The sequence below is a fragment of the Terrapene carolina genome, unplaced genomic scaffold (genome assembly GCF_002925995.2).
Source record: "Terrapene carolina triunguis isolate 2854851 unplaced genomic scaffold, T_m_triunguis-2.0 Scaffold84, whole genome shotgun sequence".
In the NCBI taxonomy this organism is placed as follows: domain Eukaryota; kingdom Metazoa; phylum Chordata; order Testudines; family Emydidae; genus Terrapene; species Terrapene triunguis.
This window is the reverse complement of record NW_020664435.1, coordinates 16,305,197-16,327,981: the sequence shown is the minus strand read 5'-3', so window position 1 is coordinate 16,327,981 and position 22,785 is coordinate 16,305,197. Positions and strand designations below refer to the sequence as shown.

At 46.5% G+C, this 22,785-nt stretch overlaps 1 protein-coding gene across 2 annotated transcripts in view; it reads right to left on the bottom strand.

Moving 5' to 3' along the window:
• Nucleotides 1–12,402: 12,402 nt before the first annotated feature.
• GSDME (gasdermin E) overlaps nt 12,403–22,785 on the bottom strand; it is a 32,104-nt gene continuing 21,721 nt past the window's right edge. For both annotated transcript variants that reach the window (XM_029910998.1, XM_029910999.1), the window contains exons 6-10: nt 19,570–19,758; nt 17,501–17,628; nt 17,107–17,302; nt 14,909–14,982; nt 12,403–13,230 (exon numbers count right to left, since the gene is read on the bottom strand). In XM_029910998.1, the coding sequence (XP_029766858.1) occupies nt 13,000–13,230; nt 14,909–14,982; nt 17,107–17,302; nt 17,501–17,628; nt 19,570–19,758 (818 nt within the window). In that variant the 3' untranslated portion in view covers nt 12,403–12,999. The remainder of the gene's footprint in view (nt 13,231–14,908; nt 14,983–17,106; nt 17,303–17,500; nt 17,629–19,569; nt 19,759–22,785) is intronic.

Below are 22,785 nucleotides of genomic sequence, written 5' to 3'. Positions count from 1 at the left end.
CTCGGGGAGGAGGCAGAGCAGAGGTGAGCTGGGGTGGGGAGCTGCCGCACGGCTCCCTGGGGGGGAGCTGCCGTGGGGGGGGCTCCTCAGGGCAGTGGGGGGAGCTGCCGCAGGGCTGGGGGGGGGTGCAAGGTGGAAGTTTCGCCTAGGGCACGAAACTTCCTTGCACCGGCCCTGAGTATACCTAGAAATTCTGCTACAGTATTCTGGCAGACATTTTACAAACCAAGGCCCTGTAACCTGATCAGCACCAGTTAATCTTTTTGCCTGGGCAGAATCCCAATAAAGTCAAAGGGGTTACACATGGACTCAGAGATCCATCCACGTGGATCAGATTGCCAATTTGAGTCCTAAGCACATAAATGTAGTAGTTTTCCTTAGTTACTACAAATCAGTTTTAACATTCACTCCATGTGAAGTATGATACTGTTCTCAGAAGTGGGCAAGGAAAAAAGGCCAGATGTAAAAATGAAATGCAAGTCTTTGGTTCTACAGAAATGGCTTGAATCTATTTCTTCAAACAGATATTTTAAAGTTTCTATGTTTGTGTCTAAAACAGTAGCAGTGGTCCTAAAGTTCGCCTCTTACCACTTCCACTGGAAATTATATGGGAAACTAGTTTAGACATGGCCTATCCAAAACACTCTCTCGGAGGCCAGCAGGCAACTTTCCAGTAAGGTAATTAACTTGAAAGTCATAACGTAGAGAATATATTGGTGGGATGTATGCTTTAAGTTTAAAAATATTTGGCGGAAAATACCCTCGGTTCTTGAATATCCACAAGCAGTTTGGTGCTTGTGTAACACCACAATCTATTCTAAATTTTTTGGGACAACCATTCTATTCCTTCCATATATTCCAATGGAAACATTTTTTCCCTCTAGAGATTGTGTTTTGGCAGGTCTTCTGGGTCTTGTGCTCTTACAGCATAAAAACATCCTATCACCTGTGGGTGAACACTTTTCACAAAATGATCACTATATCTGACCTCTCAGTCCTCATGCTCAAAGGAAATCTACACACTTAAATTCTTGTGCTCTTTACAGCACAAGAAAGGTAGAACTCTGCAAGTGACCCTCATCCTTTCCCTGTTTCTAGTGGTTGTGTGCACCACTCAGGACTCTAACCACTGTTCTTAGGCAACAAAACTACTGTAAGTTTCTTCCTTAGTGAAGGAACTTCTTCCCAGTCTTCCACCAGGAGCAGTCTCTGGTCAAGATTTTTTAGGCACTTTTCTCAGTTTGTCTTGGCCTGGCCTTGCCAGCACCTGCATTTGCAGTACTTTGTAGTTCCATCTTATATCAGGGTTTTGGTGAGTTGTCACCTTGCCTTGGTGCTTCTGTGTCTGTGTTTTGAGAACACTGGTGCCTTAGTGCCTGTACTTGGGCTCCTTCATGAAACATTTAATAAAGCCTCAGTTTTCTCTGTGGCTTCAGAGTTTTGGGCTTCAAAACTGTCTGCCTCAAGTATAGCTTATTTTTTAGGATTATAGAGAGATGAGGTGGGTGAGATAATTTCTTTTATTGGACCAACTTCTGTTGGTGAGAGAGACTAGTTTTCCAGCTACTCAGAGCTCTTCCTCAGGTCTGGGAAAGGTACTCAGAGTGCCACCGCTAGATACAGGATCAAACAGATAGTTTAGTACAAATAGTTAGCACATATTCTAAGGAACCATTCAAGGCGAAGTGGCCTGTTAACACTCCTGTAGTCATAGGACAAAAGCGGGGTGGGTGGGGGGATGGGCAGGGCAGAATAGTAGGTTACAGATTGTTGTATTAAGCCATAAATATAGTTCTTTAAGACTATGATTTCAGTGTCTAGCAAAGATATGAATTTAAGTTCCCAGGCTCATCTTTTGAAAGTGTTGGATAGGTTTTCTTTGAGGATGAGGACTGATACAGTCAGATATGGAGTGATCACTTTGTGAAAAGTAACAGAGTCCTGTGTCACCTTAAAGACTAATAGATGTATTGGAGCATAAGCTTTCGTGGGTGTCATGCGTCTGACGAAGTGGGCATTCACCCACAAAAGCTTATGCTCCAATACATCTGTTAGTTTTTAAGGTGCCACGGGACTCTTTGTTGCTTTTTACAGATCCAGACTAACACGGCTACCCCTCTGATACCTGATTTGTGAAAAGTGTTCACCCACATGTGATAGGGTGTTTTTGTCTTTTATCATTTTTCTGTGTCCCTTTTAAGCCTGGAACTTCTTGCTGTATATTGGGGTAGTATTGCTGTCTAAGCCTTGACTCTTGAAATTGAGTGTACTAAGCTCTGCCTTATCCAATGAGGTATTTTGTCCTTAGAAGAAATGATGGATAATGGTGCAGGGAGGAGACTAACCTGGGGATATTTAGTAGCAGTGCAAGTTAAGGAACCTGGCCAAGTCAGACCTGGTCATCTCTGAAGCTGGCTGAAAGGTTGCAGTGCTTCCATTGAGCTTTCCCCTAACCCTATGACATAAGTTGCCAGATCTCTGGGTGCCATTGGACTTTTTTTGTGTGCCCACATCAATGGCCAAGTCCTTGAATTTTGCTCTCTTGATGTGCAGAAATTGGCCCCAACACCAGTATTCCTAGCATCAAAGGTCTTTGACAAAGGTGTAGTCCGTACTGACTGTGCTTATCAAGGATACAGCCTTGTGGATAACCTTTTCAGAACCACTCACTTGTGTGCTCAAAATAAGTGAACCAGAATGATACTTTTGATGCCATTGGTAGAGGCAACTTTTCCAGAGTTTGTCAGCCAGATTTTTGAGTCCATGCCAGTCCAGGAATTTACAAGAGCTGTAGATGAGATACCTGGGCCAGGAAACACCTTCCAGTAGGGTGGCTGGAATCTTGCATCCTACTTCGGACTAGCTGCCGAAGGCATTGTGTCAGACAGCTTCATTCTACATCCCTGTCTAAAAGGCAAGAAGATGTAGTCTTCCTACCTCTATCTAAAGGGGAAAGGATGGCCTAGTGCATCAGTTCTCAACCAGGGGTCTGGTGCTCCCTGGGGGGCTGTGAGGAGGTTTCAGGGGGTCTTCCAAAATAAACCAGAGAGCAGGGCCAGCGTTAGATTCACTGGGGCCCAGGGCAGAAAGCCAAAGCCTGACTAACTTAGCTTTGCGGGGGCCCCGGGCAATTGCTCTGCTTGCTACCCCCCTAACGCTGGCCCTGGCTTTTAATCTACTGAAAAACAGTTGGGGCACAGCAAGGTCATGGAATTTTTATAGCATGTGGTGGGCGGGGCCTCAAAGAAGAAAAGATTGAGAACCTCTGGTCTAGTGATTAGGCTACTAGCCTACAACTCAGGAGACCCATGTTCAATTCCTGACTCTGCCACAGACTTTGTGTGACATGGGGCATTAGTCTCTTTGCCTCACTTCTGTATCTGTAAAATGAGGTAATCGCATCCCTTCACAGGGATATTGTGAGGATAAATGCATTCGAAGACTGTGAGGCACTCAGAGAGCATAGTGATGGGAGCATAGACGTACCATAGATATTTCCCACACCCTCCTCTGCCATCAGAGCTTGGTGCCTAATTCACTGTGATTAGAGCTGGGAAATAGGCCAGACCCACTATAATGTGTCCCAAATTCCTGAATTTTGGTAGTAAGAGTCATTTGAAGGGTTTACCCATCTATGGTTTAAACCCTCTACGCTGTGAATAATAATACCTTCTAGTTACTTACCCAGTACTAACACAAGGTGTCTGATTTTAAATTTACATAGACAGCTAAAGATGTAGTGGGATTTTCAAAAGGCCCTAGATGCCTAAACCATAAAAAGCAATGTGAGTTAGGGCATTTTGAAAAGCTGACTAGGTGCCTATCTGCATCTTTAGGTGCCTAAATACCACTAGAAATCTGGCCCTAGGAGCTTACAAATTTGGTACACAAGGCCACAAACCTGGCTCAGCATCAGTTCTGGGTTAGCTATTGGTACAGGAAACTTGACGGGGAGGGGGAGGGCAGGAGCAGGAGCAGGAAGCTGCTGCCTCAGCTATTGGTATAACCAAAGACAATTTGGGAAGAACATGCCCTCAACCTCTAGTTCTACCTGTAGCCTCAACATTGGAGTTGCAGGCCTCTGTGTTCCACCAGCAGCTTCAGAAACAGCTTTAGTAGCCGTGATCTATGAAAGAGTCCTATACCTAATCTCTAAAAAGGTTCTATCTGCAGAACAGGAAAGAGATAAAAGCTGGTTTGCATTCTCTTAGGTCTGTCCTGTGTCTTGAAGAGTTGGAGGAGGCAGGAAGAAGGTGACAGCAGCAGCTGTAAGTTCTCTGGTGTCTGCAGCTGTTGGGAGGTTCGTCTGAGCTGTTAGCTATTCTTGTGAGACTTTTTTAATGCCAACTCCCACCCCCTCTTCCTGTACCTTCCATCTCCCTTGTAAGGGTGAAAGGGAAAGGAAGAGAGCTGCAGCTCTGTTAAGAGTGCAGGATAGGCGCAATAACATGGGCCTCCATCAACACCTAGAAATGAATCTTACACATGTCCAGAGTAAACCTTATCCTTGTGCAAGCTGAAGTTCCTCCAAGGCTCTACTGACCCTAGTCAGCTTTGTTCAGGACTTAAGGAGTAGGAGTACTTGTGGCACCTTAGAGACTAACAAATTTATTTGAGCATAAGCTTTGCTCAAATAAATTTGTTAGTCTCTAAGGTGCCACAAGTACTCCTGTTTTTTTTGCTGATACAGACTAACACGGCTGCTACTCTGAAACATGACTTAACGAGTGTTTCAGAAAGTCCAAAGTGACCCAAACATGATGGGAAGGGGTGGCAGATACATTGGCCTACTTCAGGTCATTCATCCTTAGGCAGGAAAGCTTTGGAAGAGTGGGGCTGCATCTCTTGGTGTGGCCAGAGCAAGGGGTGTGGCAAAGGGTATGGAAAGTGGTTCGCTAAGTCTGTGTTCTGGAACCCTTGAAGAAAAGACATGGAACGCTTTTGCTTCTGCTGTGGAGGGCAAGCACCCAGGGCAGTGAGACGTTGCTCCCACTGAAACCAGCTGCTGCCATAAAAGCCAGCTTTCCAAATGGAGCCTCTCCCTCTCCCCACCCAAAGGGCAGCACAAGGAGAGGGGGAGAGCAGCAGCTGAAGTGGTGGGTGGAGCACAGCAAACTCCTCCTGGAATGCTCCCCTCCCACCTCCTCTGCAGTGACTCATGAGCCAGTCTTTTGATTGGTTGCCAGGTGAGGACTTCCCTGTCTGTTCCCTCACCTCCCTATGCCTCCTGCAGCATCCCTCGCACAACCTCCCCCAGTTACCCCTTCACATGCGATGGGAGGAGCTGTTACCTGTGCTTTTCCTGAGTCACAGAGCTCCCAGCCTGCTGTAAGCAGAGTGGGTCAAAGCTGCGCTCAGTTAACGGCTTTCTCCCCACCTTCTCCAAACCTAACCGAGAACATTGAAGGGCCTTGAGGAGCAGGGAGTGGTTGTTGGCTGAAGGAGATCCTCTCAGTTCTGCTCTGCCTATGCTGCTGCAGCTGGGGAGTGGGAAGAAACCTAGGCAGAGGAACACCGCTCCTTTCTACCTGCCCCCAAACAGAGCAGGGGCCCTGGAGGAGGAAGAGAGAACTGCAGGATTCTTAGGACAATACCCAGTCCTACCCCTCTTTCAGCAACCCCTCCCTCTCAGCTACTCCCTTCCTTCTGATTCCCCACTCTGGTGCAGGAAGGAGGAGTTTACTGGTGGGAGTTGGGCTTCTGCCTCCAATTCAAGGGGCTGCAGCCTTGTCTAGACTAGAATTTAAGGTGCGATATTTGCACCTGTTCACTAATGTGCTGATGTGTTTTGAAAGCATAGTGTAGACAAGCACATTGCCTGTAGCATGCTAAATTGCTTGAGTTACAGCCAAGGTGAGTGCCCAATCCATTTTAGCTACCTCATGCAGCCATTGCACGTTAAATACTAATTTAGACAAGTCCTAAAACTTTGGCTAGGGTGCCAGCCCTGCTGTTTGGGAGCTACTACAGAACAGCCCCAGCTTCATTCTGCTGCTCCTGCCTCCATCCATCCATCCTTCCTTCAACCCTCTTTGCTAGCATTTGTAAAAGGAACAACTGGCAGCAGAAGGGACTTCAAAATCCAGCTGCTGCTGCTTCTCCTGGAGCTGCTTCCCTCAGAATGATCCCTAACTAGGGAAGGGGCTCCAGGCTCCCCATCACCCAGGTGGGTGGCTGTGGCTGCTGAAGAGGGGGAGTCAATGGCGGGGTCAGGGACACTCCCCCTTTCCTTGAGGTATATCCTAGCAGAGCTAGGGGGAAGATCCTGACCTTTCCCCCTTGGGGATCTTCTTAGCAACTGATGGAGAGCTGCACAGAAGAAGCCAAGTGCAGTGCACCAGTTTTAGTCCTGTGCAAAACCTAGGAACTATGAGCACCCTGGCACCTTTCTGTTAGCTATTTACATATAGGCATGTATCACGTGTATTAAGGCAGGGAGCAGTGGCCCCTTTGACACGAGTTGTCAAAGGAAAGTTGGAAAGGCAGCAGCAGGAACAGTTATGGTAGCCATGAGCCTCAGGAGGAGCACAGCTCTTCTCCTGCTTTCTTAACCTTCACCTCGGGGGTCCTGGTCACCCCATGGCTGCTGCTCCCCCTCCCTTCCACTGCTCTAGCAGCTCTTGTCTCCTCTTGGCCATGGGCTAGTTACACGGTGAGAGCCCTGTTGCTGTGACACAGCAGTATTTCCAACCTCTTCCCCTGAAACATTATGAAATTAGCCCCAAAAGCTTAAGGTTTTTTTTAAAAAGATGCTAGACCAAAACACACTATCCTCTTGAGCTCCTAGTGCCCATCCCCAGTGTGTGTGGGACAATTACAGTGCTACTACAGCTCACAAATTCACAGTGAAAAATGTGTTCCCCCCGCCCCCAGTGTAGGAGCTCTTACGGGAAGACCCAGCTGTGGTCAAATGACAAAAATTGGTACATGGTACTATCTGATCTCTTTTCCACAAAATTCCCATGAAGGCCATACCCCCCACCACCACATCTGCCCATTTCCTTGCCTATCAATTAATTACACAGCCCCCATGTAAATCTGTGCTCCTAATTGCCATATCAATAGTGTCCAAGCCCTTACATCTGTCCCAGTCTTCAGCCCATCAACTTTGCCGCCCCATGACGGCACCAATTCTAACCACCCCTCCCTACACACACACTCAAATAACCCATGTCTGCCCCCAGCAGTTCCACCTCTACTCCTGCAGTTGTGGAGCCTCTTCTCAGCCGCCCCTGCTCTCAGGCATGGGAGGAGAGCGGGGAACTCTTCACCCATGTCCGTCTTTGACATTCAGGAGGCTGCTGGATGGGGGCTTGTGCAGGAAAATAGGCCTGGCAGTGGCAACACTGTGGGCTCCACCATCCCTGCCCCACCCGGCATCCCCCACTCCCAGAGCCAGCACCTCCCGCCCCATGGCACCACCCACCAAGCGCCACTGCCAGCACCACCATCCCCCACCAGAGCCAGCACCTCCCTTCTCCAAGGGCCTGCCCCTCCCTCCTTCCATTGCACCCTCTCCAGAGCCAGCCCCTCCCTCCCCCACAGCACCTTTCCCCCCAAGCCAGCCCCTCCCTCCCCCACACATCTCCAGAGCCAACATCCCTCCCAGTGCCAATTGGGGGAGGTTATCATGGGGGGGGGCAGTAGGAGCTGGCTCTGGGGTGGGGGGAGGTGCCATGGAGGAGAGAGGGACTGGCCCTGGAGTAGGAGGCAAAGGAGAGGGAGGTGCTGTCTCGGGGGTGGGGGCGCCATGGGGGATGCAGAGGAGCCGGCTGTGCGGGGGCTGGTTGTGGGGAGGGGCCGGTGGTGCCTGGGCACAGTGTTACCACTGCCAGGCCTTTTTCCTGCACAGCCCCCCCCACCCCCCCATAACATCCCCCCTCCGCCCTCAAGCCAGTACCTTCCCCCTGTCCAGAGCCAGCACAGCCTCCCCCAGGGCACCCCCAGAGGCCCCTAATCCAAGGGCAAGGCCACTAGCTTTCCTTCTGCCTGAGGGGCCAAAGCCTGGCACCTTCTGACTGGTGCCATCCTGCTGGCTCCAGCTGGGCCTGTGGACATCTCACACCCTAGCAGGCGTCCTCTGGGAGGGAGCCTCAACGTGCAGGTGTAGCAAGCTGGCCTGCCCCTGGGACTCCTGCGTCTAGGCAGCAGGGCTTCACTGCCCCCCGCCCCCGCCTATAACAAGATGGCGCTGATCGGGCTCAATAGGGCCCAAGGCTTAGGCCTCTCAAGCGGGCATGGCAGCTGCCATGCTCCTGAAGATGGTAGCTTAGTTTGGGAAGGCAGGAGAATGACCCTCCTGGGTGGTGCCCTGAAGAACAAAGTGTGTATGTGTGTGGTGGTTTGGGGGTGGGGGCAGGGACATTGGCCACTTCAGGCTGGGCTGGGGAGGGGCAGGAACCGTGCTGGCTAGGCTGAGTTTACACATGAGGGTTGGGTGTCACATGGGCAGGATGGCGGCTGGGGAGAGGGGGGAGCAGAGCAGCCAGGGGGAGCACTGCAGGGTAGGGGGGAGAGGTGTGTGTGGGTCAAGGTGTGTGTAGTAGTTGGCAGGCGTCACAAGCATCTGGCAAGAGGTGCTTCCTCCCCCAACTCATTCAGTAAAAGTTGATCCCCTGGCTAATAGTGCTGCTGCCACCTCAAAGGCCATATGGTGCCTAGCTGGTGGGGATCTGCCTACACCCCACAGCACATGGCAGAGGAGCTTGGGCAGCTGCTGGCTGGCAGGGGTAGTGGTGCCTCTGTGGGTCTGCCCACATGCTGCCTGTTGGGGCAGGAGGTGCCCATGGGCGGTGTGTATAGTAGGTTGGGAGAGGCTGTGCCTTCCCAAACAGCCCAGCATGGCCCTGCCCACACTCTGTCCAGAAGCCCCCTCCCTGCTTGCCCTTCCCCCTTGGCCCCAGCCCAGGCAGGCTGGTTGCTCATCTTCACGGCAGCGTGCTGGGGCTGGGGCTAGGATAGCCATGGCTGGGATTTGGGGTGTCTGGGGCCGTGCCGCCCGGCCCCCGGGGAGGGGGGGATGCGGGGAGCTGCCAGTGCTGGGGCTGCCTGCCCCGTGCTCGAGGGGGAAGGGGGAGGGCAGGGCTTGCAGCCATGGGATGTGTGTGGCTCTAGGCTCCAGCAGGGCAAGGAGAGGCAGGGTCGACTGGGGAGCGAGCGTCCCTGCGCCAGCAGCAAACCCACTGCCCATGGAGCTGCTGGATAGCTGTCTCTGGAGCAGTGCTATGGGGGATGGAAGTGCTGGCTCTGGGGGGTGGAGGGGGCAGGTGCTGCCTCTGGGGTGGGGTGTGTGTGTGGCATGGGGCAGGGAGGTGTTGGCTTTAGGGGGGTGCCATAGGGGAGGTAGGCGTTGGCTTGGGAGGGGTGTGTCATGAGGGAAGGAGGTACTGGCTCAGGGGGTGGGGGTGCTATGGGGGCAGGAGGTGCTGGCTCTGGAGCGTGCCATGGGGGGGAAGGCGGTGCTGAGGAGGAGCTGTTGCTGGGGGGGAAGGGATGCTGCTGAGGAGCTGGCTCTGAGGGTTCTGGTTGTGGGGAGGAGATGGCAGTGCCCAGGGAATGGTGTTTCCTCTGCCAGGCCTTTTTTCCTGTGCAGGCCCCACCCAGGAGCCCAAACTGCACCACCCTCTCCCAGTAGTGCCCAAGGCAGAATGGGGCCAGGATGGCTCAATCCCAGCCATTGAGCCATAGCAAAGCACCCAGTCCAGCCTGCTAGTAAGGAGGGAGCAAGGTGGTGCACAGAAGCGGATCAAGTGTGTGGTGCAGGATCATATGTGGTAAGGCCTCCCACAGCTGACTCCAGCCCTAAGGCCCCCCCCTCCCCCACACACACTTGATTTGTCACATGCTCCTAGGTTGTAGGGGCCCTAGTTTATGGAGCTGATCCAACAGTTTCAGGAGCAAGGCACTATATCAGGGATTGCCAATATTTGGCAACACGGCTCGCCAGGATAAGCACTCTGGTGGGCCAGTTTGTTTGCCTGCCGCGTCCGCTGGTTCGGCCGAGCACAGCTCCCACTGGCCGTGGTTCGCCGCTCCAGGCCAATGGGGGCGGCGGGAAGCGGCGTGGGCTGAGGGATGTGCTGACCGCTGCTTCCCGCCACCCTCATTGGCCTGGAAAGGTGAACCGGGGCCAGTAGGAGCCATGAGCGGCCGAACCTGCACACGCAGCAGGTAAACAAACTGGCCCTCCAGGGTGCTTACCCTGGCGAGCCGTGTTGCCAAAGGTTGCCAATCCCTGCACTATATGGTGTGGCCTTCACCCCTGCTTGAGGCCCCAAGTGGCACCACTGGTAGTGGGGAACATCTAAAGATCATTGCTGGGGAGCTTGGGAGGAGGGAGTCAAAGCAGTGCAGAAGGGACATTGGAGGGGAGGGCAGTTGGAGACAGGTGAAGGGAAGTAGGTAGGGTTGCCAGGCGTCTGGTTTTTGACCGGAACTCCCAGTTGGAAAGGGACCCTGGTGGCTCCAGGCAGCACAGCTGACTGGGCCATTAAAAGTCCAGTCTGCAGCACAGTGGGGCTAAGGCAGGCTCTCTGCCTGCCTTCACTTTGCACAGCTCCCGGAAGCAGCCGTCCAAAGTCCTGAGATAAAAGTGGGCATGCCTGACTCCAGTCCCTTGGGAAATGGGGCCTGGTCCTGTCCTGAGATGCCACCCCCTACCCTAGATATATTGACTTGAGCTTTATTTATGGCCCCATGGGAGGAGCCTCACACATGTTCATTCAACTTTGCTGCTATCCCGTTTTGTCTTCTTTTGAAGGGTCCTCCCGAAGGCACAGGACCCCAGTGGCAGATAACCAGTAGCATATAGGACCCTTAAACAGAAAAAGGTCCTTGCTCCCAGAGAAGATTTCCTGCTCCTTTCAGTTCCATTACCCAAGCAATTCTGAGTTTGTGTACTAGTATGGTGGCTCCTGAAGTGTCAATGGAAGAATTCTGGGTAGAAAGTTTATGCAAGTCTCTCTCTTTAGCCAGATTTCCCTCTGTTCACCAATAGATGGGGGCAGAAAGCTCCTTCCATTCTGGAGCAGATCTGTGGCCATTCTACTCTGGGTATGCCTACACAGCATTTTAGCTCATGGGGTAGAGGCTCATGCACAAAGCTCCAGAGGTCCCTGGTTTGATCCCGCCCACCGACAACCAAGGTCTGTCGGTATTACAAGTGCCACACCCAGAAGGTGTGTGGGTTACACAAGGAAACAGTGAGACAAACGGCAGCATTTTGGAGCCAGCAGGAGCAAGCTTCCCAGCCGGCTCAACAGACTTGGGTTAGCAAGGCTTGCACTAGTGCTCTAAAAGTAGCTGTGTAGACAGGGCGTTGAATCCACAGCTCAGACTGGAACTCCAGGCTCTGAGGCCTAGGGAAGGGGGCATCTGGGGAAGAAGAGGGACTCGGCCCTCATAAAATCCATCAGTCTAGCACTCCCTGAACAAAATACTGTACGCAGGTTTATCCCAAATTATTTAAGAGATAGGATTTTAGTCAAATGGGAACTAGTGCCACAGACTAACTGCTCAAGAGACTTACTACGTCCATAATGTATCAACACAATGGGAACAAAATGAGAGATTATAAATTACGCTTCTGTTTTCACATCAAATGTTTAATTCAAACAGTGGATAATTTACAATGAAAATGCTTTCAAAGAGTTAGTGGCTGGCAGTTAAGCAGCGAAGTAGGTTAAATATTATTAGACAAAAAGGGACTTCTGCCACTCTACTTTTTCCACTTACACGTAAACACATGACTACAGTAAATGATTGTGTGTCTGTAATAAGGTAATTACGTGGCCTTTGCCACCACAGAAGCTGAGCAGCTCACAATCTTAATGTACGTATCCTCTCAGCATCCTGTGAGGTAGGGCAGTGTTTTCTCTCTGTTTTACAGATGGGGAATGGAGGCACAGAGCCTGGGGACCAGATTTTTAAAGGTATTTAGGTGCCCAAAGATGCAGATAGGCACCTCATGGGATTTCCAAAAGCTCCAAAGCAGTTTAGGCACCTAATGGCCATTTAAATCTTAGCTTGTAAATCCCTTGGTGTCAATCTGTAATTTTAGTCACCTAAATATCTTTGATAATCTGGCCCTAAATAACATACTCAAAGACACATAGAAAGGGAGCAGGGAATGGAACCCCAATCTCCTTAATCCCAGGCTAGCACCCTAACTACTGAACCATTCTTCCTGCCTAGGCACACTTCCACAATGCTGCCCTCGTTCACTTTACGATCCACTATGTGCAGTATAAGAACATGATCCTCAGTCTTTTAACTGAAATCTTCCCAAACCAACATTTGCAATTATTTGCACTGTATTTTTAGAGCACAGCGACATTTTATCTCCATTCACACGATGAGGAAAAAAAACCCAATTAGGATTGAAGAGGACAGATAGCAAAGTAATGCACTGAGAATAAACACTTTACTTTTATTAAAAAAAACCACCACACTGAAGAGGTCAGAAGGGTAGAACAAGTGTTTGTCTGGACTGTACCAGGGTGAAGCACATACACATCAAAAGGAATCATTACATTTTTAAGGGAGAGCTTAGGGTGCAATTTAAGCATAGCATGCTGCTGAAACTTGCTAACTTGCACAAAAAGTGATCAGCAAAGATGCTGTAGTGAGGCCTAATCACTAATTTGATTAGTTTTAGGAAAGTAAATGAGAGACATGGAGTATTTGCTATACTGTGGAGTATTGCCATAAATCAATCTAAACTACTATTGACAAAATAAACGCCTGATTCTGCAAGGTGCTGAGCTGAGTAGTACTTGAGGGCGCTCTGCAGGACCAGGCCCTAAATGAACAAAGAACATGCTGGGATGCAGTGCCCTTGTATTTTTCATGTTCATTTACTCACCCACTTGGTTACAAAATTCAGTGATTTGCAGTTGTCTCCCAGGAATACGAGTGTGAATTAGCAGGATTCTTAGCACTGAAAATCTGGCATTTATTAGTGCAGTATTTCAGCTATTATTCTAGGTTTTTCTTTTTTCCTCAGATGGTCCCACCTAAGGCATAAAATCCATACAATGCAATATAAAGAATGAATGGGAAAAAGCTGGGTTCTTTCATGGTTACAGCTTTCACTGAAGACTCCATCATTTCGAGGTTAATGTTTGATAGGGCGAACAGCCTTTGCACTATGTGAAATCTTCCTGTGTCAGTGAGAGGGGCCAGGGCAGGATCTCTCAGTGTCAAAGTGCCATCAGCTGAAGCGACATTAGGCTGTATTTATATAGACAGAAAGAGATGTTAAAGCTATTTTCATAGAGTACAGTTTCTGACATCATACAACTTTGCTCTCTGCAGTAAAACTCAGGGGGCTCAGGTTCTGGAAAAAACAAGAAAATATATTGTCTTGCTGCCAAAAGGTACATTTAGGTAGAGTAAAGATTAACCAGTGTGATACACTCAGCCTGAATGGAGACTTAAGCTCACACAGACACATTCTCAGAAGCGTCCACTATTTTTAGATGCCTCCATTTTTGGTGTTCAATTTGAGACAACGTGAGCCTGGCTTTCAAAGGAGCTGACACCCTGCTGCTCCTGGTGACCTCCCTGGGAATTTTGGGTGCTTGGCAAATCTAAAAATCAGGCCCAAGGGATCTCAGACTGGCACTGACAGTTGAGGCGCTCGTTTTGCCCCAACACTCACTTAAAGTAGGGGCTTGGTGTTAAAGGGAAGTTATGCTTTAACTGCAATCCTTTTCCTCAAAAGCAATTGAGTGAAGCCTCTTGCTCAGATCCTCACTGTGGGGGGCTACTATTTCCCCCGGTGCCCTACAGAGAATGCCATTGCTCCGATAGGTAGAAAGGATGAGACCCACATCATCTTTTCTGGCCACTATTGACGTAAACCCATGGACCAGCAATCGAGAGGGCGTTGAGACAGTTTCAGCTGGCCAGAGGACTTCCAAAGAAGTTCTGAAGCTCAGGCTTTCTACATGCACGGTTGTGTAGTGGGACAGAGTGGTGCACGGCCAAGAGCACTCCAGCCTAGCCTACAACCTACCGATCCTTCCTCTGCAGGCCTCTGATCCCTCCCCAACACCTGCCCACAGTGAAAGAGTTCCTGTCATTCTGCTTCCAAACGGCAAGTTCAGCTCCTCTTCCCACAACTGACTTTCCACTCTGATCCTTGTTCTTCACAAGCCTGCCTATAGCTCCCTATCAAGGTTTTGTCACTGAACCCAGAGCAACTGAGATCTCCCACCCATCTCCTCACAACCTCTCACTTAACGTATTGTAACAGGCAGGCTCAGAGCTACTGCACTTAGAATCATAGACTATCAGGGTTAGGGTTGAAAGGGACCTCAGGAGGTCATCTAGTCCAACCCCCTGCTCAAAGCAGGACCAATCCCCAGACAGATTTTTGCCCCAGATCCCTAAATGGCGCTCTCAAGGAGTGAACTCACAACCCTGGGTTTAGCAGGCCAATGCTCAAGCCACTGAGCTATCCCTCCCCTTCAAACTTACCACTGCCTACATATTACTGTTTGCACAATGCAATTCCTACTTCACCTGCCTCCGATGCCCACTGGAGGTTTTTGGTTTATGAAGTAGTCTAATTAGACGTTTAGTAAAATAAAATCGTAACCTTTGACACTCAAACCAAAGTTCCTATTTTCTCTTGCTTCACATTTGATGTAGTTTTCTACATGCCACAAGGTGTCAGAAGGAAGAAATCCAGTTTTGGTTTAAGCTAGCTGCATTGTTTGTCATTTTAACACACTGGACCAGATGGTGACTCGGCTTAATCAATGCCTACTGATTTAATTTGTAGCATATTCTGACCTCTCCTTTATTTAATGACAGATACAATCAGCCAGAGCCTACAAACTTCTCAGTCACCAGGACTGACCTCTGAACACTAAGCTAGTCCACTCCCTTTTGGATTACTTACCAAACAACACAAGGCAGGGATTATTTGTATATCACAGCAAGCACGCAGCAGAGCCAGTGTGTAGTCAGACAATTCTGAGGAAGGAGATATAAAAAAGGAGAAGAGTTAGATCTCTGAAGCAGGCTGGTTGCTAAAAAAGAGACTGTAGGAATGTATATGAACAAGCTAAGCCTACACACAGAGTTACGAAATTCCATTGCTGGGTAGTGACAAGACCCACTGCTTCTCTTGAGTGCTGTCCTGATTAGCATAAAGTGCTCTGGAGACCAACACAAACCCACCACTGAAGGCAATTATCATGTGTTTTATTGAGCCCTGTCAGCATGCTCTGTGCTGCATATCCATAAGAGGCAAATCTAGCCCCTTCCTTGTGCATGTACAGGCTCTCGAAGCAGCAGAAGCAGCCTTCCAAGGGGAGCAGTGAGGGCAAAAAACCTAACTGGCTTCAAGACTGAGCTTGATAAATTTATAGAAGGGATGGTCTGAGGACATTGCCTACAATGGCATGTAGCTGATCTGTGACTGCTAGCAGCAAATATCTCCAAGGGCTAGTGATGGGACACTAGATGGGGAGGGCTCTGAGTTACTACAGAAAATTCTTTCCCAGCTATCTGGCTGGTGGGTCTTGCCCACATGCGCAGGGTCTAACTCATCGCCATATTTGAGGTCGGGAAGGAATTTTCTCCCAGGTCTGATTGGCAGAGACTCTGGGGGGGTTTTCCACCTTCCTCTGCAGCATGGGTCACAGGTCACTTGCAGATCTAAACTAGTGCAAATGGGTTCTCTGTAACTTGAAGTCTTGAACTCATGATTTGAGGACTTCAGTAACTCAGCCAGAGATTAGGGGTCTATTACAGGAGTGGGTGGGCAAGGTTCTATGGCCTGGACTGTGCAGGGGGTCAGACTAGATGATCATGACGGTCCCTTCTGGCCTTACAACCTTTGAGACTATGTGGGGGGAAATGGATGCTAGGAGCTGCACTGTGTACATTCTCCATGTGTTGCAAACTCCTGTTCTGCGTGAACTCCCTGAGCAGCAGCATACTGGGCAGTGCAAGTAGGTTGGCAGAGGGGTGGAGCCAGGAGGGCCATGTAAGCCTTTGGGTGCTAAAGGCAGCTTTCCAACCTGGGTAGGAAAATTTCTCTCCTTGTCTCCTGCCTATCCTAGTGCCAGACATGGTATTAGGTCTGGGTGCTGGACAGAGGATTTGGGCCTAAAGAAAGACAGGGTCCCTGCCCCAACATTAATATGAGACACAGACTGTACAATCCATATCATTATAATTCCCAATGGAAAACAGCTACAAAGCAGCTTTCTGGTTACTGATACTGCTTCAGGTATACATGAATGTCAGATCTAGATATGTCCAGAGCCAGGTTACATTTCATTAACTGTACATTACTTTTAATAGAGTCTGACAAGTATCATCAGTGGGTCTGTTTTGTTCAATTTCTTTTGAATCTCTGTAACTGGATCACGCTTTCAAAATGTCTCTTATCATCCATAAACTGGTGTCATGTACAGTTGCATGGAAACTGACCTTCCACTGTACAGTGCTACATATTTACCCAATACCACACTTCACTGCCTCTCAACACCTGCCTTAATGGAATGAAGATTTTTATGAGAAAAAGTTAGATTTGCAGGTGACTTAATTAATACTATAGTGCCAATTTTATTGTGAGGGTGGCATTCATTTACATTTATGTTTAATTTCCTTTTTCTGTGGCAGCAAAATAACCCTCTAATTACAGATCTACATGTTAAAGTATTTTTGCTAAATATGGTATGTACTTTAACATAAGCCACACATTCAGCAAATACAAGGAAGCCAGCACCTTCAATGCAACCCTGAGACACTAGATATGAAGGATTCTGATTGCATAATGAGAACAGTAATTCATTTACAAAACTGAGTGAAAAGGTTTGGCTTCAATGAAAACTCAAATCAAATGATTTCCAGGGAATGTTACATTTTACTTGTAAAATATGCAGTGAAGGGGGTTTGAATTTAATTCTTAGCCTGAATCATAAAGTGCTTTCTTCTCTATCCACCCTAGCCCCATAAAACTGAAACCGAAATCAATACATGTACTGACGCTACCCAGCTGTTACAATTTACCTACAAAATAAAAATTCCTGCTGTACACAAAAGAGGAGTTTCTAAGTGGGAAAGCTGCAACTATCTCCATTGTACCTGCCACTGCACTGATCAGGATGTGAGCAGCTGAGAAGAGTCCCTTATAATGAAGTTGGTCTTTCTGCAACAACAGCTCATTCTGTAAACTGTACCCGACCAGCTGCAAGAAGTCGGTTATGTTTTGCTGCTGTGGAGGTTTCAACTCCTTCAGGTCCATGAAATCCGGCTCCTCTCCTGTGCAAATACTATCTAACTGGAAAGAGGGAAAGATACAACATTATTAGGTTCTCACATTTTAAACTAGACAGAGAAACAAACCCTGATCTTCCTCCCACTGAAATCAACAAAAAACTTGTTAATACTTATAAAAGAAGTGTTTGAATAGAGGGACGTGTTAGCTCTATTTTTAATGTTATTTTTAGAAGGAAAAAAAAAAGTTCCATCCTCTTACCACCTCCTCCAGTGCAGTCACCATTTCTTCATGATGCAAGAGCTCATAAAATATTTTATTTAAAGCTCCTTGCTTGTCTTCTGGAAGCTTCACAAAGGGTTGGAACTGCATCTTTAACAGCAACAGATCTTTCCAAGAAAGAAACACAATGTTAAAAACTCATGACTCTTACAAATGCCAGTATATGCAACTAAAATTCTGTAATTAACCACTAATCTCTAGAATTCATAATGAAATGTTAGTAAAAACACACCTGTAACCAAATTTGTCCTAATGACCTTTGCAAATTAATGAAGTGTCATTGCAAACTGAGAGAAAAATAAATACTGTTATTAGGAATCAATATTCAGTTTTAAGATTTCAATATTTTATACTGTTTTTCACATGAAAGCTGTTCATGATTCCCAATAGGATGTTCGTTTTTAGAACCAAGTAGTCTTACTTCTCAACCAGAATATTTTATTCCTGAACTGCTTCATGTTATGGTAAAACATCATGAATAACTAAGGCTGATGGTATTGTTCATACTTCAAATTAAAATCTCAGACAGTAACACTATTTCTTACTGTCCTCATATATTTCATCACAGGCTTTACATGATTTACACCTCTTTCTCCTTTGACCAAAAAAACCATATGTTTAATTAGTTTCAAGAGGATCTCTATGTTTTACATAATATTTAATCTATTATAGTATGTAGTTTAGAAACTCAACTACAGTTTATTAGATTCCTTTTCCTGCAATGCAAACATGGCATTAAGCCAAGATGTTTTATGAGTAGCAAATCATCAGCATTCCAGCTGTGAGTTCCAGTCAACAGAACTTTAGGGCTTGGGTTTTTTTTATCCCTGAGGATGCCTGATGTTACTTTTAAAGCCATACCACTACATGTAACACTTGTCAACAAACAAATGATCTTTAAAGATGCCTATTTCACATCAATAATTATAAGATATTGAAAAACAATTTTACTATAGGTAGTATCTCTACATATGGTTCAACCAAATAATTATACAAATACTAGAACAGCATGATGGGAGGAAAAGTGGGATGGGTCAAACACCTGCCCCAAATTATTCCAATATAAAAGTTTTGGAAAGCATTTCAATGAATAGGGTAGGTTAATCAAAAAGAAACCGAATGACAATCCTTTAACTAAGACAGGCACAGAGGGTATTAAGAAAGAACAGTGCAACACAGAGTCCTTCACAAAAAAATTTTATCCCTACAAAGAGATAAATTTATTTCTCTTAAGCAAGTCTACACTAGAGAAGAATAGGATTTATTCTAGTACAATAAAATGGCTATTTTGGTCAATTAATTTACTGACTAAACTGTGAACTCCGGGCCAAATTCAGAGGTGACATAACTGGTAAATCACACCTTGGAATGTGGAAGTGGGTGTAAAGGCAGGACTACAGGAGGAACTGACAGGAGGTAATATAAAAGGGGATGGGGCCTCCTTTATTTTACACCTTCTTACTCCTTCCTGTTTGTTGTTTTTCTTGGTACAACCATACCCTTCTACTCCCTAGCCACTTAAATCAATTTACCAACATGTAATTCACACTGCCATTTAGCTCACATCTGAGTTTAGTCCTAGTGTTCAACTCTGATTTTTTCCAGCTTTCTCAGAACTCAGAGAGGTTCAGGAAGAAAAAACAGCAACTTTGTATTTCTGGAGATGTCAAATAACCTTCCCCGAGAAGCTTTACTAAGAGAATGTTTTCACATCATGTGTCAAATATTCTCAATGAACATTTTTCAGTGCCAACATAAATTATTAATCTTGTGCAGTTTAGCAGGGATATAACAAAACTGATGCAAAACAAAAATTGTATAAGGCTATATTTATGACAAAGGGTAACAATATGTTCCTAGGAGATATATATTCATTCCAGAAGTACCATATCTTCCTGTTTTTTTTAAAGTGATCACCACGGAGTTATTGCTAGTGGCTATTAAAACAGGACAGCTTAATTTCTATGTACTATTTTGGAAGAATACCTCCTTCTGTTATCTTGCTTAAGACTCTGTAGTGTAATTAAATAAATAGTTTCTGGTAATACCTTTTTTCAGTACACTTAAGGAAGCACCGCTGGGAATGATGTTTCCATCTCCAGAGTGCCTGTCACTATCCACAGCGTCTGGCTGATATAGAAAGGAAGAGTCTCTAAACGGTAAAGAATATGGATAAGATGAGCCTTCTGCGTTTTCTCTTTCAAAACCTCCTTCTTGCTCATCTAGCAGGCAGAATTCTGTATTAGAAACAAGTGAATAAATAAATAAAACCACATGAGTGTACAGAAGCAAATATTAATGATAGTACTTTCAATGTAGGCGTTAGAAACATGGACTCAGGAAGGCTATGTATCCAATTTCTTGTAGCTGGAAAAAAAATGGTTAACAGTCACTATCTACATGAACTACTGTACATTATATGTTGATGCAGGTTTAGAACAGTGCTGTGCACAGATCTGCCTTGATGTAAATAGGTACAAACTACAGAACTTGAGACAAGATTTTGTGGCTGCATTTAATAATCCGTTCAGCAAATACCAAGAAAAGAAGCAACCTGCTAAATTAGAACAGCAATGCTCCTTGTTGACAATGAAAACCTGCATACTGTATATGAAGGAAGGATCTATATATTTCTCACATTATCTATAAACTACTAGATGTTATATACAGTGGCCCAGATCACCCCTTCCTGTAGGAAACCCCCGTGAAAGAGCTACAGGTCAGAAAAACTCCATGAGCATCACTCAGAGCTTTGCCCTGGTCCTTCTATCAGTGGGCTTCCCTGCTTTTGGAAGGCTGCAGATCCATCCCTAAGCCCCATAGATCAGTGGGAGGCCAGGTCCATGCCAGCTCAGTAGCAGCCTGGCTCCCCCAGAGTTGCATCACTAGGGTCTTCCTCTGGCCATGGATGCTTCCAGGACTACTCTTCAAGGGAGACACCCACTGTGGAGGAGACTCCCTGGGAAAGGAAATACAGCTTTGAGCTGCATTACGTTTCCTGTCTAGTCTCTGTGAGTTCACGATGGGCTGATGTGCATCCTCTACCCCACCCAATGTCGGGTTGCCACCTCCCTCTCCCCAGCCAGATTTCTATACGGGGTACTGGAAAGGAGGTGGGAGCAGTGCCACAGAAGGCACTGATCCACCTTTCTGTGAAGGAGAGGGGACATTTGTGTGCTGAGGATCCCTTCTCCACTCAATTCAGAGGGCACAATCTGGCTCATCATATAGAAGACTATTGCTAGAAACAGAGTACTGTCTACCCATCAATGTTCAGCTTTACAGTTCTTCACAAACAGTAATTACACTGAGAGTTAAGCAAGTTTCATTTTACAGATGGGGAAACCGAGGCAGAGATTAAGGACACAAAGGGAGCCACTGTCAGAGCCAGGATTAGAATGTACAAGTTTGTAACTTCCAGACCTATGCTCAGACCATTAGGCCATGCCCTAAAGAATAATATATGTAAAATAATCCAAGACCCTGTATGTTATTACAAAATTTAACGGCCCAAAGAGATATTGAACCATATACTATCCATGGCATTTTGTAACAAAACAAATGGGTAGACGAAAAAAAGGAAGTCAGTTTTAAAATAGTATGTGACAAAGAGAGGAAAGTCCAAAAGTAAACAGGTATTTCAAAGGGCGAGGGGGAAAAGAAATCTCTGCTACAGAAAGAGGGAAAAAAGCAATCTTTCAGAAAGCTGCTGTCACTGTAAAACAACGTAAAGAGGAAAGCAAGGTCTAGAGGAACAGAAAGATTAGCACAAATAAAAGCCTTTCCCAGCCAGGGCAGCAGCCAAGGCATTACTGACTAAGGAGTATAGTCTGGTCTCAATGTGCTTGTGTTACTTCCATTACTGTTAATGAGATTTACACACGCACAACTGAAGGGAGAAGCTATCACAAAAAAACCAAACAAACCGCCCCCCCCCACACCACACACTAACTGCCCTTTACAGGAGAACGAGGCCAGTGACTGAAATACATACACAGCATCATGTGAAAATAAGTGAGGCAGTCACAACAGTCAAATCCCATAACAGATCTGGATTCAAAAGCAAACAAGGCTATGAAAGTTTGTATTGTTACTATTGTTCATTATTTTTATAGCACATTACGTTTGCATGACCCTTTATAGAGGTGGGGGTGAGGGCAGGGAGGATTGGAAAGTCAAAATATCATAATGCCATTCTATAAAATCAATGCTGCACCCTCTCCTAGAACACAGTGATCAGTTCTTGTCACCTTATCTCAAACATGCTGGTAGAAACAGAAGAGATCCAGAGATGGGCAATGAAAATGATGAGAAGCAGAGAGATTAAGATGATTAAGGGGAGACATGTCAAAGATATATTAAACAATGAATGGTACAAAGCAAATCAGCCAGGTGCTACTATTTATCCTCTCTCGTAACACAAGAACAAGGGGGACATAATGAAATCAAAAGGCAAAAAAAAAAAAAAATTAAACCCTTTAAAAGAGAGTTTTTACATTCAGTGCATAATTAACCTGTGGAACACACAGACACACAAAATCACTGTGGTAAAGGGTTCAGCAGGATTCAGAAAAGGATTAGACATTTTTATAGCTAAGACCCTCCGTGGTCATGTTTTTATTTATATATACACACACCTCTACCTCGATAGAACGCTGTCCTCAGGAGCCAAAAAAAAAAATCTTACTGCATTATAGGTGAAACCGCGTTATATTGAACTTGCTTTGATCCACTGGAGTGCGCAGCCCCTCCCCCCTGGAGCACTGCTTTACCGCGTTATATCCGAATTAGAGTTATATCGGGTCGCATTATATCAAGGTATATATATTTTAATTAGAGAGAGAGAGAGAGAGAGAGAGAGAGAGAGAGAGAGAGAGAGAGACAGACAGACAGACACACTTAGGGCATAAGCCAACCACTGACAGAAAGGAGAACAAAACAAAACTCATGTGCAGGTTATTCCATAATTATCATCCATTATGGGGATCCTGCTATGTTCCTCTGAAGCAGCTGGTACTGGCCACTATCCGAGGCAGGACATTGGACTAGATGGACCTCTGGTCTTACCCAGTATGGTAATTCTTCTATTCCTAACCAGACATTAATTCCACTCTTACTCTTGCTGAAGAGTACCTTACTCTGCAATTAGTCCCACTGGTTTCCCTGCCCACTGAAAGGAAGGGAAGGGATGGATGATAACTACAACAAATACAAATATTAAAAAAAAAAAAAAAAAAAAAAAAAAAAAAAAAAAAAAAAAAAAA